Source organism: Strix uralensis, chromosome 23 (genome assembly GCF_047716275.1).
Source record: "Strix uralensis isolate ZFMK-TIS-50842 chromosome 23, bStrUra1, whole genome shotgun sequence".
Lineage (NCBI taxonomy): Eukaryota > Metazoa > Chordata > Aves > Strigiformes > Strigidae > Strix > Strix uralensis.
In genome coordinates this window covers 8,188,564-8,203,799 of record NC_133994.1, presented here as the reverse complement: position 1 = coordinate 8,203,799, position 15,236 = coordinate 8,188,564, and the positions used below count along the sequence as shown (strand labels likewise).

At 62.3% G+C, this 15,236-nt stretch overlaps 3 protein-coding genes across 6 annotated transcripts in view; all 3 read left to right on the top strand.

Annotated features, from left to right (window-relative positions):
- The window catches only part of PLEKHM2 (pleckstrin homology and RUN domain containing M2), a 38,566-nt gene extending 30,674 nt beyond the window's left edge, over positions 1-7,892 (top strand). For all 3 annotated transcript variants that reach the window (XM_074892958.1, XM_074892959.1, XM_074892957.1), the window contains 12 exons: positions 762-1,541; positions 1,807-1,876; positions 1,958-2,048; positions 2,379-2,443; positions 2,794-2,882; positions 3,519-3,651; positions 3,735-3,925; positions 4,197-4,262; positions 4,703-4,862; positions 5,087-5,266; positions 5,352-5,468; positions 6,728-7,892. In XM_074892958.1, coding sequence (XP_074749059.1) covers positions 762-1,541; positions 1,807-1,876; positions 1,958-2,048; positions 2,379-2,443; positions 2,794-2,882; positions 3,519-3,651; positions 3,735-3,925; positions 4,197-4,262; positions 4,703-4,862; positions 5,087-5,266; positions 5,352-5,468; positions 6,728-6,865 — 2,080 coding nt within the window. In that variant the 3' untranslated portion in view covers positions 6,866-7,892. The remainder of the gene's footprint in view (positions 1-761; positions 1,542-1,806; positions 1,877-1,957; positions 2,049-2,378; positions 2,444-2,793; positions 2,883-3,518; positions 3,652-3,734; positions 3,926-4,196; positions 4,263-4,702; positions 4,863-5,086; positions 5,267-5,351; positions 5,469-6,727) is intronic.
- Positions 7,893-8,903: 1,011 nt separating this feature from the next.
- On the top strand, positions 8,904-11,265 carry SLC25A34 (solute carrier family 25 member 34). 2 transcript variants are annotated; one of them, XM_074892960.1, is made up of 5 exons: positions 8,904-9,453; positions 10,022-10,087; positions 10,460-10,612; positions 10,720-10,854; positions 10,928-11,265. In XM_074892960.1, the coding sequence occupies exons 1-5, from the start codon at positions 8,965-8,967 to the stop codon at positions 11,261-11,263; spliced, it is 1,179 nt and encodes a 392-aa protein (XP_074749061.1). In that variant the 5' UTR covers positions 8,904-8,964; the 3' UTR covers positions 11,264-11,265. The 2 variants fall into 2 exon arrangements, with proteins under 2 accessions (XP_074749061.1, XP_074749062.1); XM_074892961.1 differs by having other exon boundaries at positions 10,947-11,176.
- Positions 11,266-11,483: 218 nt separating this feature from the next.
- Positions 11,484-14,440, top strand: TMEM82 (transmembrane protein 82). Its single transcript, XM_074892962.1, has 6 exons — positions 11,484-11,630; positions 11,716-11,788; positions 12,016-12,190; positions 12,760-13,168; positions 13,937-14,124; positions 14,228-14,440. Exons 1-6 carry the CDS (start codon positions 11,501-11,503, stop codon positions 14,288-14,290), a joined length of 1,038 nt encoding a protein of 345 aa, XP_074749063.1. The 5' UTR covers positions 11,484-11,500; the 3' UTR covers positions 14,291-14,440.
- The last annotated feature ends 796 nt before the right edge of the window (positions 14,441-15,236 follow it).

The following is a 15,236-nucleotide window of genomic DNA, read 5'->3' as shown; positions in this document are numbered from 1 at the left end:
GCTAAACCTGTTGAGGGAGATGCCTCCGCAGACCTGCTGGCCTGTGTTTGACTCTTGCAGAGGAGATCCCCAGGGGTCCCTCGGAGCCCTTAACCCAGACAGAGAGCTCCAGGCTCTGTCTGCTCACACCCAGGGATGGGAGCACCCCACAACCAGCCCAGCAGGCCTGTGCTTTGTTCTTGCACCCTGTTTTTCCTGGGAGGAGCAGAGGAGCTGGGTTACGTCACACCCTGCTCTCCGGCGGACAGGAGGGAAGGGGGGAGCCAAACCCAAGTGACCTGGCAGCAGTTTGGGTGCCATGGGAGGCCTGAACACTTCCACATCCCGGTGTGCTGTGCGGCTGGAGCCTGCATCTCCCTCTTCTGGCAGGCAGGGACACGGCATTCCCACGTCCTCTTGAAACCTTCTCCCTTCCCAGCATCTTGCTCTCACGCAGGGATTTCTCCCGCATCACTTTAGCTCCACATCCATTTGTGATCCCCTTTGCAGCCAACGGAAGCCCAAGACGCTGTGTCCAGCAGCTGATGCCTCTTTTCTTTTTTGGATAGGGAGGAAACAGTGTCCATACCTGCTTTTCTTGTGGTGGCTGGCATGGAGACAGGGCCTCTATGTGGCTGCACATTGAGCGATGTTCTTGATAGAAGGATTTCTCTGCAATAGGGAAAACTGCAAAGGAAGGTGGCTGGGAATGGGTGGGACCCCTCTCTGTATTGCAGGAGTCTAAGCAGGCACAGATGAGTGACGGGTCTCTCGCCATGCAGGTTAGCCAAGAAGAAGAAAACGGGCAAGAAAAAGAAAGCAAAACCCGAGGAGGCGGTGAACAGCGCTGCGCCCGTGGTGCCCGAGACCCAGCAGGCCAGCGGAGACAGCGGCGTGAACGGGCTGAGCGACAGAGAAGACCCGCAGAGAGACGAGGGTCCCGCTGCCCCGGCGGGTGAGCCAAGCCCGGGCGGGCAGGAGGAGGGTCGCGAGCGCTCGACCCTGAGCCAGCTGGCCTTACGCATCCCCGAGATGAAGGACACATCCATGGAGAGCGTGGGGCAGCCGCTGAGCAAGGTGATGGACAAACTCAACGGGCAGCTGGACCCCGGCGGCTGGAACGCCCCCCTCGAGCCCCCCGGGCAGTCCTTTCGGACTGGCACGCCAGGGGAGACCCCGGATGGATCGTCCTCTGGCGACTTTAGTGAGGGGATTTCAGCCCCCATGGACTTCTACCGCTTTACCGTCGAGAGTCCAAACGCTGCTGCACCAGGTGGTGGCCACCATGACGCTCCAGGGCCTGGCCAACCGCCACATGTTTCTGGTAGCCCTGAGGCTCCTGAAGAAGAAAAAAGGAGAGAGCGAGAAGCAGTTGGGGCAGTAGAGGAGTCTGGAGGGGGGAGTGATGAACCCCAAACTCTCCAGACAGAAACCGCCGACCCCCAGGCTCTCCATGAGCCGAAGAAGGAGCAGCCCAGCCCTTCCCCGAGCAGCGCTGAGGACTCTGGCGTGGAGGAAGGGCAGGGCAGCCCTTCGGAGCTGACCCATCCCTCCGAGTTCAGGTGAGGCTGGGTTTGCTCAGCAGAGAGAGCATCTTCCAAACAGTCTTGAGCTCAAGCTGGCACTTTTTCCTTTGTCCTTGGTTTGGGGGGCAAAGACCATCCTCTTCCAGGATGAAGATGAGACACAAGGGGTCAGGAGGAGAAGGTCTTGGGGGGCCAACAGGTGCCCAAATCACAGACAAGTTCAATGAGGAAGGGGATTACCCTTCCTGGACTCACCCAGCCCCACGTCTATGTCCATCCTCTGCTCTCTGTCTCTTCACAGGGTGGATAACAACCATCTCCTCCTGCTGATGATCCACGTCTTCCGGGAGAACGAGGAACAGCTGTTCAGGGTAAGGTGGTCACCATGGATCTCCCACGAAGGGCCGGCTCTGGGCCTGCATCGCGAGCTGAGCTCTTTTCTCTCCACACAGATGATCCGAATGAGCACGGGGCACATGGAGGGGAACCTGCAGCTGATCTACGTCCTGCTGACGGATTGCTACGTGTACCTCATCCGGAAAGGTATCCCATCCCCATAGCCTCTGTGCTCAGCTGCAGGGAGGGAGGTTCGCTTGATCCATGCTTGTCCATAAATTAGGGCACCAGAGCTCACTACCTTCCCTGCCAGCTCCTGCTAGTTCCCTCGTGTCCCCCGGCACGGTGGCAGTCACAGTAGTGAGCTCAGGTTGATTTGTCCCCCAAGAAGCCCTGGGACACGTGCCCTGTGGCTCCGTGCTGCTCGGGACACAGCTTGGTTGGCAGGTCTGTCGCTGCCACTGCACAGTGGCCCAGATCTGGGCAGCGCTGGGCTCCTTCGCCCACCCCTCATGTGTCTCTTTGTGTCTGTGCCAGGAGCAGCGGAGAAGCCGTACATGGTGGAGGAGGCCGTTTCCTACAACGAGCTGGACTACATTTCGGTGAGTGCAGCCTGAGTTGGGTCAGCCCTCCTGGGGGGAGCAGGAGGGGAGTTTGGGGGTCGGTCCTCACCTCTCTGGCCGTGGGGGTGTCAGGAGCATCGTGGTGGGGTGGTTTTGTGGGGCGCTTTGTACCCTGGGGAGCATTTTGTCCAGTGAAACTTTGAGACTGGGAGAGTTAGAAGGGATCCCCCCTCAAATGCCACCTCTGTGGTGCCCAGCTTGATCGTACCTTTGCATGGGCAGCAGAGCGACCACTGACCTTCTCCCCGGGGCCACCCTGCTTCGCCACCCCTTGTCCCCTGTCTGGTTTCTTTAAGTACCAGTTTCTCTAACTACCGTCCGTGGCACAGGTTGGGCTGGATCAGCAGACGGTGACGCTGGTGTGCACCAATCGGAGGAAGCAGTTCCTGCTCGACACCGCGGACGTGGCTCTCACCGAGTAAGCAGGGAGCGGGCGGGAAACCGTGGCGTGTTCCTCCCGGGGTGCGGGACCTGCGGCACCTTGGACTCCCGGCGTGACTTGGGGAACACGAGAGACTCCAGTGTGGAGTCCTGCCACCAGTGAGGGTTTGGAGTTGGGTTTGATGCCGCCGGCTAAACTCTGCAGGCAGCTGGAAATGCCTTGAGCGTGGATTAGCCCAGAGTGTCCTTCCTGGATACACACAGCAGTCGCCCTGTCCCTCAGGCTGACGGCCTCAGGGCTCTGAGCAACGCAGGCTACGTGTCCTTTGTGTCACTTGGGATGAGCAGGGACAAGGACTTGAGTTTCAAGACACGTCCCCGGGTCTCTCTGCGTGTTGTCGGCTCGGGGAGGTGGCCTCGTTCGGGCCTGGATGGTCATACTGGGATCTGTGCTGGGATGGGTGTCCATCTCCCAGTCCCACCCATCTCCTTCCCCTCTGGAGCTCAGACTTTGCAACCCCCGACACCTTTGGTCTGTAGGTTGGTTTCAAGACCCTTTGGTCTGGAAGACCAGAGGCCCACATTGAAGGGAACCCCCGTTGGCATCAGAGCGTGTGAGGGAGATGAGGGCTGTTTGCCCTGGCCTCATCAGAGATCCCTGTCTCCCTCTCAGGTTCTTCCTGGTCTCCTTGAAGTCAGCCATGATCAAAGGGTGCCGGGAGCCCCCGTACCCCAGTATCCTCACGGACGCCACCATGGAGAAACTGGCACTTGCCAAGTTCGTGGCCCAGGAGTCCAAGTGCGAGGTGAGTTTGGACATCGCTCCACCTTGGCGGAGGCTCGGGGGCGATTCTCCCTCCCGTTGACTTTCTCTGCCTGATTCTCGCAGGCCTGCAACGTGGTGGTGCGTTTCTACGGCCTCGTTCACTGGGAAGACCCCATGGACGAGGCACTGGGACCTGCCAACAGTAGCTACGCCTCCGCCGAAAACGCGGTCACCAAGGACGGCGTCCTGCACTACAAGGCGGGGACGTCCTACCTGGGCAAGGAGCAGTGGAAAACCTGCTTCGTGGTGCTCAGGTGGGCGCCGGGGCCGTGGGTGGGGACTGGGGTCAGCCAGGGCTCGTCGCAGAAGGTGCTGGGACCAGTTTGCTGCCCAGGAGCTGCTTGGGAGATGGAGGGAGCATCCGTCTTGTCACTAAGGAGGCCAAAGCCACCAGTTGTGGTTGCCCAGCAGCAGGAACGTCACCCCACGGGTGGAGGGCAGGGCAGGAGCGGCCGCGGGTGTTTGTGCAGTTGCCGGAGCCGAGCTGACTCCAGTTCCCACCTCTCTCATCTTCCCAAACGGCAGCAACGGGATCCTGTACCAGTACCCGGACCGCACGGACGTCACCCCTCTGCTCTCCATCAACATGGGGTAAGCGGCTGGCGGGACGTGGCACCCCGGACTCAGCAGGGATCTGGGGCTCAGGAGCTCCCTGGGATGTTCGGGGGGGATTCAGGGCAAATCGTGATCTAGGCCGTGCCACAGGACTCCCCGCTTGCTCCTGGCTGGGTGCAGACCCCTTTGCTTTGGCTCCGGCGCGTGTGGCTGGAGATGGGCTCGTTTCCTCCTGGTTTTTGTGTGCCAAGCCCACCCTTCGATGGGGAATTGGCCTCTGTAGGGTTGACGTACCCCTCCAAGAGCCACACTGGGTGACCTCCACAAACCCACCGTGCTCAACGCCAGCCGGCTCTACCCCGATGTGCAGCGAGGGAGGCCATCCTCGGGGGAAAAGGGGTGACGGGCAGCGCAGGGAGGGCAGACGGAGGCTGTTTTCAGGTCCCGCTGATCTCCATCCTCCCCCTCTCTCCCAGTGGCGAGCAGTGCGGGGGATGCCGGCGCTCCAACACCACCGACCGGCCCCACTCCTTCCAGGTGATCCTGACGGACCGGCCCTCCCTGGAGCTGAGCGCCGACAACGAGGAAGACATGGCGGACTGGATGCAGTACTTCTGCCAGGCTGTCTCCAAAGGGGTGAGCCAGGGACAGCCCCCCAACACGCGCAGGGGCACCCACACCCTCCTCTTCACCCGGGAGCCCCTTTGGGGCACAGCCCAGGTGGCGGTGGGGACGTCTGGCAGCGATGGAGCGGGTGGTTTTCTCCCGAGCCGGGCAGGCTTCCCCACAGGGCACCCCATGGAGACAGGGCTCTTTCTGCCAGATTTTAAACCCCCCCCCCGTTTCCCTGCTCCGTGCAGGTGATTCCCCAGGGTGTTGTCCCTACGCCGTGTGTCCCCTGCTGCCTCGTGCTGACGGATGAGAAGGCTTTCACCTGCCACGAGGACTGTCAGACAAGCTTCTTCCGCTCGCTGGGCACCGTGGAGCTGACGGACATCACCGCCGTCTCCACGGAGGCCGGCAAGGAGTACTGTATCCTGGTGAGCGTGGTGCTTCGGGACCGGCCAGCCCAGGGCCTGGACAAGGACCACGGTGGTAACACCCGGCCTCTCTCTTGGTGTTTAGGAGTTTGCTCAGGACAGCAAGCAGTTCCTGCCCCCCTGGGTCTTCTATTTTAGTTGCACTACAGAACTGGAGAGGTTCCTCTCAGCGCTGAACGCTGCGTGGAGGAACATCTACCAGGTGAGCGTGCAATGCTGCGTCACGCGCTTCCCCTGGTGAGGAAGGGCAAGCGGGGCCCTTGGAGGAAGGTGTGGGTGAATTTTTTCCTGCAGGGTGAACCCAGCTTTCCCATGGAGGGCAGGAGAGCCATGGAGCTCCTGTGTGTCTGTATAACCATGGGATGTGGGATACGGAGCCTGAGTGCCCTGGCAAGGCCCCTGAGCATCTGGGGCTGGCGAGAGGAGTGGGGAGGAACCTGGGTCAACCCCGTCCCCCTCCCTCAGCCATAATTATCACAGAATCATCTTGGTTGGAAAAAAACCTTGAAGCTCCTCCAGTCCAACCATGAACCTCACACTGACCGTTCCCAACTCCACCAGATCCCTCAGCGCTGGGTCAACCCGACTCTTCAACCCCTCCAGGGATGGGGACTCCCCCCCTGCCCTGGGCAGCCCATTCCAACGCCCAACAACCCCTTCTGCAAAGAAATCCTTCCTAAGAGCCAGTCTGACCCTGCCCTGGCGCAGCTTGAGGCCATTCCCTCTTGGCCTGCCGCTGGGTCCTTGGCTCAAGAGACTCATCCCCCCTCTCTGCACCCTCCTTTCAGGGAGTTGGAGAGGGCCATGAGGTCTCCCCTCAGCCTCCTCTTCTCCAGACTAAACCCCCCCACTTCCCTCAGCCGCTCCCCATCACACCTGTGCTCCAGACCCTGCACCAGCTCCGTTGCCCTTCTCTGGACACGCTCGAGTCATTCAATGGCCTTTTTGGAGTGAGGGGCCCAAAACTGAACCCACTCATCAAGGTGTGGCCTCACCAGTGCCGAGTACAGGGGTGAGATCCCTTCCCTGTCCCTGCTGGTCACGCTATTGCTGATACATGCCAGGATGCCATTGGCCTTCTTGGCCACCTGGGCACACTGCTGGCTCCTGTTCAGCCAGCTGTCCATCCCCCCCAGGTCCCTCTCTGACTGGCAGCTCTCCAGCCACTCCTCCCCAAGCCTGTAGCGCTGCTGGGGGTTGTTGTGGCCCAAGGGCAGCACCCGGCATTTGGCCTTATTGAAACTCCCCCAGTTGGCCTCAGCCCATCGCTCCAGCCTGGCCAGGTCTCTCTGCAGAGCCTCCCTACCCTCGAGCAGATCAACACTCCCACCCAACTGGGTGTCATCTGCAAACTTTATGACACGAGCGCCTTTCCTGTCTGTTTTTGAGGTCGTTTTACAACAAGGGGGAGAAGCGGCTGTTGTTCGTTCCTCTCCTGACGGCCCCGCACGTGTGTTTCAGATCGATCTCCTGCACAAGGCCATTCTGGACGCCGCCGTCAAGAAGAAATGCGAAGACGCTCAGAGCCTCATCGACAGCGCCTGGCAGCGCAGCGACAGCCTCTGCCGCGGGCGAGCGGAGCGGGACCCCTGGTGTTAACCCTGCCCGGGGTGGGGGGGGAAGGACAGCTGATGGGGGCCCCAGCGCCTGTATCCGGCTGCCCTGCAGCCAACTGGCACCCCAAACCCTCCTGCCGTCACTCGGGACCCACTGGGAATGTTCCGGCAGGCGTGGGCCCCACACCCCGTCCCCACCACTTGCTCTCCGCCGAGTCGGGGACGCCCAGCACGTTTTGGGGAGACACCGGACGCTCCAGTGCACTGGAGGCGAGGCCGAGCTCGGCTGCTTTCCCTGCCCAGGCGAGCCGGCGCCCTCCTCCTCGCCCAGCTGCCACGGGGCAAAATAATTTGCCTTTCACGGAATAAATATCCCACTAGTAGTGAGGGAGCGGGGTGGGCTGGGGATGAGCATCCCCCCGTCGCGGCGGGGAGCGGGACTGAGGACTTGTTCATTTTAGAACAGGGCGGGGGCGCGGAACACGGGAACACGAAATCGCTACCGTGCATGTTTTCTCCTCGCTAATACAATCACCGAGTACGACACCACTTCACCACCTCCTTCTCCTGGCATCTCCCAGCGCCGGGAGATCTCGCCCGGGGCCTCCAGCCATCACTAAAACCACTCCCCAGCCTGTCGATGAGATTTGAAGCTAAGGAAGAAGGACCAGGGCCAAAAATTTGGCCTTAAATCTTGCAGCACGGTTTTGGGAGATCTCAGAAGCCGGTTTGAGGTTTGGACGCTGGCCCCGTGCGCCAGGGGAGAGAAGAGATCGAGTCGATGTTCTTCAGGTGTCTGAAGGGACGTTGTCACAGGGCTGCCACCAAACACGTCCCCGTCTTCTTGGCTCACTGCATCCGAGGCCAGCGAGGACCCGTTGCCGCTTGCCCTCTCCACCGAGCCCTTTGGGGCACAGCCCTAGCTTTTAAATAATAATAATCTAGAGACCTTCCCATGTAATATATGTTCACGGGGCCTTTTTCTGGGAGGAAATGTACGTGACTGAATGTATATGTATATACATCTGCTTCCTTTCCCCCTCCCCAAATAAATATTCATTGGTAACTCAGCTTTGGCCCTACGACAGAGTCCCGGGCCGGGGGCTGCTGTTCCTGCCTCCCCCCGTGATGTTGGAGCCTGCGGCTTCGCTTTGGGGCAGAGAGAAGGAGAAATTTAGGCTGAAGAAGGGGAGGCCGTGCACCCCCAGCTTCTCCCTGACCCCCAGCAGCGTTAACCCTGCGGCAGGGCACGTTCACAGCTTCAAATTATCTGCCCTGACGCTCCAGCCCTGATTATCCCTGGATCCTGGAGATATTCCCAGTCTAGACATGGAATAAACAGCCCCAGGGCCAGCCCCAGCCTCACCCATCTTCCCCAGAAACCCTCTCTCGCCTTTGAGGATTGAACGGGGGGCGGGATTTAGGGGGGAAAGAGTTTGGGGGGTCCCTCCCCTACCCCCGGTAATCACCGAAGTGGCTCCGCCGTGGTGTAAACCTGGGTCGCAAGGGGGGGGGTCACTGCACAGCCCTAAAAATAGGAATTGGGGGGGGGGGGGGAGCAGGGAGGATGGACAGTGCCGCCCTCCCCCCCCCCCCCGCAGCTTTTTTTGGTCTGGGAAGCTCCAATTTCAAAGCATTTTGGTAACAGAGGGGCTGAGACCCCCCCGCCAGCCCCCTGACCCGCAGCCACAAGCGCAACGAGCTGGCCGGTCCTCACACCCCGTCCCCGGAGTTTGTCTAGCGGGGGGGGGGCGGGGGGGACCAGGTGGCTGCGTGTGCCTCCCCGAAACCTCCCTTCCTCAGCTTTTATTTCAATTTTATCGCGCCTTTTTTTTTTTTTTTTTTTTGCAGAAACGGCCCATTTTTTCCCTATTTGCGCCGGGGCTCCACCAAGTCACGTGAGACGAGGCCGCCCGGCTGGGATTCGGTGTTGGTGCTGGGGGGTGGCGGGGGGGGGGGGGGGGGAACCGCACCCCCAGGCCTGACCTTTGCCCCATATCCCTTCCCCAAATTGGGGGGTGGCTTCAGATTGGGGGGGTCGGTTTGCAGGAGGCGGCGCTCGCTCCCCCCCTTTTTTTTTTTTTTCCCTGCAGTGGGGGGGGGGAGGTGGAGCCTGGGGCCATCCCCACGGGCAGGTGCTGCATGGCGGCGGGCGCTGGGGCCCTCGCACCCTTCCCTGGGCCCCCCCCAGCCTCCCTGCATGAATTCCCTTACCCCCCCCAAAACAACCCCGGCGTCACACGGGGTTCCCCGACTGGGGGGGTACCACCGGCCGTCGATTTGGTGCTGGGAGCGGCGGCCGGTTGCTTGGCCTGTGTCCTCACCAACCCGCTGGAAGTGGTCAAGACGCGGTTACAGCTCCAGGGCGAGTTGCAGCCCCCCGGTACCTACCCCCGGCCCTACCGGGGGGTGCTGCGGGCGGTGGGGGCCGTGTGCCGGGCCGATGGGTTGCGGGGGCTGCAGAAGGGCCTGGCTGCCGGCCTCCTCTACCAGGGGCTGATGAACGGTGTCCGCTTTTATTGCTATTCCCGCGCCGAGGACGCCGGCTGGACCGGGTATCCCGGTGGTACCGTGGCCGCGGGGGCCGTGGCCGGGGCGGTGGGAGCCTTCGTGGGCAGCCCCGCGTACCTGGTGAGTGCCGCTCTGCCCCAGAAACCCTCGCGTCGGTGGGGAGGGGGCATTTCGGGGACCCCCCCCCCCAAAAGCTTTGGCCAATCCAGAGCTTGGCTACATCCTATAAAGCCCGGCTCGGTGCATCCTTTCTCCCTCTGCTTCGTTTCGCTTCACCCCCAAAAAATGCGGGGCTGCTTTGTGCATGCTCTTTCCCAAACCCCCCCTTTCTCCCCCCCAGATCCTCCCCCTCCTGGAAACCCAAGGGGAGAACTCCCTCATAAGGAAGTTAAGGTGTTTTCCCTCTCCTTTTTAGGGGGTCTGACCTGTTTTGGGGGTGCAGAGCTCAAAGGGGGGGGGGGGGGCTGCAGCAAATGTTCATGGGGGCCCTTTGCCCTGGGGGGGGGGAGGACGGGAAATGGGGTTCAAAATCTGGAGGTGCTGTTTGGCAACACACCTGGGCACCCCGCATCTGCCGGAGGGGCTTAAAATGCCCCCAAAAGCTGCTAAGAAGAGATGGGGGGAGCCACAGCCCATCCTAACGGGGGCTTGAGAGGTTTTTGTCACCCGGCGCTGTCCCCCCCTCCAGGTCAAGACCCACCTCCAAGCCCAGACGCTGGCAGCGGTGGCCGTGGGCCACCAGCACAACCACGAGGTGAGCGGGGACGGGGTGGAGAGGGGGGACACGATTTGGTGGCACCTTGGCCGCGCACGCGCTGGGACCCAGCGGGGATGACACTATTTTGGCCACCGGGTATTTAAAGCTGCTGTTTGGCAGCTTGGCCCCGTATAGATGCTATAAATAACGGCACGAGGACGGGGAGGGGGTGACAGGGACGTGGAGCTGTGACACCAGATCCGGACACCCCTTGGGGCTGGTGTCACCCGACCAGAGCCACGGTGGCTTCAGGCCACTGACGAGCAACGGGGTTTTACACGCCGGGGTGGGAAATTTTGCCAGGGTGGGAAATTTTGCCGGGGTGGGATGCACCGTTCCCAATTTTCCCAAATTTCCTCTCTTCCCCAGAGCATCTCCGCGGCTTTCGAGAGCATCTACAAGCAGCACGGGGTGGCGGGGCTGTGGCGGGGGGTGACGGGTGCCGTGCCCCGCGTGGCGGTGGGCTCGGCCGCGCAGCTCGCCACCTTCACCTCCGCCAAGGACTGGGTCTGCGAGCGCCAGGTGAGGAGGAATGTTGCACCAAATCCGGCCACCGCTGCCCCCCACGCTCCCCGTTTTGGTTTTTTTTTTTTGCGGGGGGAAGAGCTGACGGCCGGCGCTTCCCGCAGTGGTTCGGGGAGGGCAGCTGGGCCGCGGTGCTGGCGGGCGGCATGGTGAGCGGCGTGGCCGTGGCGGTGGCGATGACACCCTTCGACGTGGTCAGCACCCGTCTCTACAACCAGCCGGTGGACGCCGACGGCACGGTAAGGCCATTCGGGAAAGCGGGATGGGGGAGACGCGGCTTTCCCCGGGATTGCATCCGGCAGGGGTGCGCAGCCGGCTCCTCTCTCCCCAGGGCAAGCTCTACCGGGGTTTTTTGGATTGCATCCTGCAAATCTCCAGCAAAGAGGGGCTGCTGGGCTTGTACAAGGGCATCGGCGCCGTCTACCTCCGCCTCGGCCCTCACACCGTCCTCAGCCTCTTCTTTTGGGACGAGCTCAGGAAGATGGTGCAGCACCAGCAGCCCCCAGGGCCGTAGGATGGGCTCCCGGCCCCGCCGCGGCCTTAATAAAAGGGGTTTTTCTATTTTTGGCGTCGTTTCGGGGTCTTTGGGGTGGTGCAAAGAGGTGTGGGGCAGGGGGGGGTTTCGTGCCTTGCAAAGCCGGGACCTGAAACGCCGCGATGCATCAGGCTGGAGAGGACAACGGCGATGCCGGGGCGGGGGGATCAAAGCTGCTGGTGGTCCCCGAGCCTCACCATGTGCATCCCGTCACCGCATCCCACTCACCACCCTAATTTTCTCCTCCGTGGGGCAGCTGGAGCTCAGTTCCTCCATCCGGGGCTCCAGCTGCCCTCACTTGCCCCGGCAATGATTTACTAGCCAGGGGGGCCACTCCCAGCTGCTGCCCCATGGACTTTGGAGCTGGAGCCTGGCTATGCTGTGGCTCCTCTCCACCGAAAATGTTTTCTCTGGGGTCCTGGCTGCCGGCGTTGCCCGGGCTGGCGTGGGGCTGGGCGCTGCTGGATGCCCTCCTGCAAGGTGAGAGTCCCCCGGGGTGGCGTGGGGACGGCTCGGGGACAGCCCGGGGGACGCCAGTGACCCACTGCTGCCTTTTCCCTCGCAGGGTTGGTGGGTGCCTGCGCCGTCTCGGTGCTCTGCAGCCTCCTGAAGGTTTATCTCTACATCCAGTGCCTGAAGTAAGCACCAGCCCTTCCTCCCCTGCGGGGGGATTTGTTTTGGGGAGCTGCTTTTGGGATCTGCTTCTGGGATCCACTAGCGGGGGCGTCTCTCAGCACCCATGGGTGCTGGTGGGTGGCCTGAGCAGGGCAGGGGGGAGGTCCCCGAGGCTGTCACCCCATTTTGGGCTGGCGGAGGAGGAAGGGGACATCCCATCCAGTTCAGCATCCCCCCTCGCTGTCCCCAGCGACCCAGAGAGGCAGGAGGAGAAGGAAGCGATCCGGGCGCAGCGGCGGGTGCTGGACCCGCTGCACGTGGTGGTGCTGACGGGTGTGTTGGCGCTGGTGGGCTCCCGCGTGGCCGCGCTGGTGGTGCTGGAGTTCTCCCTGCGCGCCGCGTCCACCGTCCTCTCCCTCGGCAAGGTGAGAGACAGGACGGGGGGAAACTGAGGCACGGCGGGGCAGCGGCGTGGAGGGAGCCGTGGAACTGTGCGTCCCTTGTGGATTTGCAACGACCACGGGGGCTCGAGGGGCTGTGGCGCGGAGGAGCCCACGCGTGGCTTTGCAGCCGCGCGTCCGCTCGCTGCGTGCAACACCTGCAGGGTTGTGGGGGGGCTGCAGCACGGAGAAAGCCGGTCGTCGTGACCGTGCACCCCCCTGAAGCCTTGTAACACCCGCAGGGAGGTTGAAATAATGCATCTCCCTGCTGCTTACAGCACCCGTGGGGTGTATGGAGCGTGGCGTGGAGGAGCCTACGCATCCCCCTGCAACCTCCGCAGGGAGGATGAGGATGGCTGGCGTGGAGGGACCCCCGCATCGCTTTGCATGCATGCGTGCCGTGGCAACCGTGCAGCCCCTCGCTGCTCGCAACACCCGTGGGGGTTACGGGGAGGGCGTAGCACGGAGGAAGCTGCACATCGCTTCGCAGCCACGCGTCCCCTCGCGGCTTGGCAACCTCCGCGGTGGCTGACGGTGCCGTCCCGCTCTCGCAGGGCGCCCACAGCAGCCAGCTCTACCTGCTGTGCCAGTACTCGCTGGGCTGTGGGGTGTCCTGCGGCCTCAGCTTCTTGCTGGAAGGGGCTCCCCACGGAACCTGCAACCTGGTGCTGGCGGCGGGGCTGGCGGGGCTGCTGGCTGCCTACACCCGGCGCCTGGCTCGTCACGTCTGCACCCTCTACGAGCTGCACAGCCGAGCGCGTTACTGCGGCGTCTGCATCCTCCTCCTCGCCGCCGGTCACGGCATCCCCCGGCTGCTCCGGAATGCTTTGGCCATCACCTTCGCTGTGGCTGATCTGGCTGCCGTGGCGCTCATCAACCGGGATTTCCTCTCTACGGCGGAGGCCATCCGCTTCTGGACACCGCTCACCATCTGCTACACGCTGCTGGTCATCTACATGCAAGGTGAGAAGGGGGCCAAACCCCCAATTATGTGGGGTTTTTTTTGGGGGGTGAGGGGGTGTGTCCCAGTATGGGGCATCCTGGGGCTGTATAGGGGAATGTGGGGCATCCTGGGGGGTACGTGGGGGGAGCGCATGGGGCACCCTCAAGGCACATGGAGCATCCTGGGGCTATATGGATCTGTATGGGGCATCCTGGGGGTATATGGGGTTGTATGGGGGTACAGGGGGCATTCTAGGGGTGTATGGAGCTGTATGGAGGCACAGAGGGGCATCCTGGGGGGTGTATGGAACTGTATAGGGTATCCTGGGGCTATATAGGGGCACCTGGGGCTGTATAGGGGAACGTGGGGAATCCTGGGGGGTATATGGAGCTGTATGGGGTATCCTGGGGGTGTATGGGGCACCCTCAAGGCACACAGAGCATCCTGGGGCTATATGGAGCTGTATGGGCCATGCTGGGGGTATGTGGGGTTGTATGGGGGCACAGGGGGCATCCTGGGGGGTGTATGGAACTGTATGGGGCATCCTGGGGCTGTATAGGGCCACAGTTGGGTGTCTGGGGCTGTTTAGGGGCACAGGGGGCTACCTGGGACTGTATAGGGTGTATATGGGGCATCCTGGGGGTATATGGGGCAGTACAGGACATCTTGGGGCTGCATGCAAAGCCACCCTATAGCATCCCTAAAATCCACAGTGTCTCCCGGTCGCGGGGCCGGGGAGGGCACAGGGTCCCCCTCGCAGCAGCCGCCCTGACGCCGTGTCCTTGCAGAGGAGTCGCGGCAGAGCGCCGGCGGGCGGCCGGTTTACCAGACGGTGCTGGTACGGATGGGTGGCCTCTTCATCCTCCTCCTCACCGTTGGCCGTTGGACCGACATCCTCCACGTCTTCATCTCGCTGCTGGGAGAGCTCTGGTGCCTGCTCCGCGCCGGCGTCATGCTGGAGGTGTGTCGGCGGCAGGTGAGAGGGGGACCCACCGCCCTGATGCCGGGGTGAGGGGCTGGCGGTAGCCCCAAGGCCACGGTGAGGGGCTTTGCTGCTTCTCTCCTTCCATCTCCTGTAGGATTTCACCCAGCAGCCTCGGCTGGACAGGCGGTTGGCATCGGGATCGGAGGAGACGTCTTGATAAGCCACGGGGTGTAACTGGGCATCAGAAACTCGGGGTGGCTTTGCCTGGCTCCCCAAAATACAGGCACCCCCCAAATCCTCCTCATCGCAGATCCCCCATGGGGATGAAGGAAAAAGGGCTCCCAGAAGGTGCTCGACCCCATCCCACGGCGTGGGTGAGGTTGGGGGGAGGTTCACGTGACTCCTGGTTTTTGGGGGGACCCCATGATGTTGTGGCACTGCTGGGGGTTTGCTCCCCGGTCCTGTCGGGGACACAGAATGCTGACAGATGTCCCTGTCCTCGGTGGCTGCAGGGCCACACTGTTACAGTACAGGGGCCTCCGGGGGCTTGTAAATCTTGGAAAATAAAGGTTTTTTCCAGCAAAGTCTGTGGGTGGAACAAGCTGGGGTCCTGTTGTGCCAGAGAGGGGCTTGGGGATGGCGGCAGTGCAGCTTTTCGGAGGAGGTGGGCAGTGTGGTTCCTCCTTGGGAAGGGAAACCGAGGCACAGAGGGGGTGACCCTTCAGCTGAGAGGTGTCCCTGTGCCTCAGTTTCCCCACCTGGCTGCAGCCGGCCGTGCTGTGCCGTGGGGCAACAGGCCCTGCGTAGGTGGGGTGCAGTTTGGGGAGGGAGGGAGGCTCTGGTGGTGGCTGCTTGCCTGGGCAAGGACCCCCCCAGCCCTGCGGGGGGGAGCAGGAGAGGGGCTGGGAGAGTATGAGGTATCCTGGGGCTCATGGGTGTCCTGAGGGTGTATAGAGGCAGTATGGGGCATTCTGGGGGTATAGGGGGCACAGGGGGGCACCTGGGGCTGTATATGGGGCATCCTGGGGGTATATATGGGGCCGTATGGGGGCTTAAGGGGCCGCCTGAGGCTATATAGGGGTACATAGGCACCCTGAGGGTGTATGGAGTGGTATTTGAGGCAACCTCCAGGCACATGGGGCACCCTGGGGGGTGTTGGGGCA

Bases quoted from the DNA above. Each gene is read 5' to 3' on its own strand.
- TMEM82 (XM_074892962.1), top strand. From the start codon at position 11,501: ATGGACTTTGGAGCTGGAGCCTGGCTATGCTGTGGCTCCTCTCCACCG. The intron at 12,191-12,759 runs GTGAGAGACAGG...CCGCTCTCGCAG, and splicing joins CCGTCCTCTCCCTCGGCAAG to GGCGCCCACAGCAGCCAGCT. The intron at 13,169-13,936 runs GTGAGAAGGGGG...GTGTCCTTGCAG, and splicing joins GCTGGTCATCTACATGCAAG to AGGAGTCGCGGCAGAGCGCC.
- SLC25A34 (XM_074892960.1), top strand. From the start codon at position 8,965: ATGGCGGCGGGCGCTGGGGCCCTCGCACCCTTCCCTGGGCCCCCCCCA. The intron at 9,454-10,021 runs GTGAGTGCCGCT...CCCCCCCTCCAG, and splicing joins TGGGCAGCCCCGCGTACCTG to GTCAAGACCCACCTCCAAGC. The intron at 10,088-10,459 runs GTGAGCGGGGAC...TCTCTTCCCCAG, and splicing joins GCCACCAGCACAACCACGAG to AGCATCTCCGCGGCTTTCGA.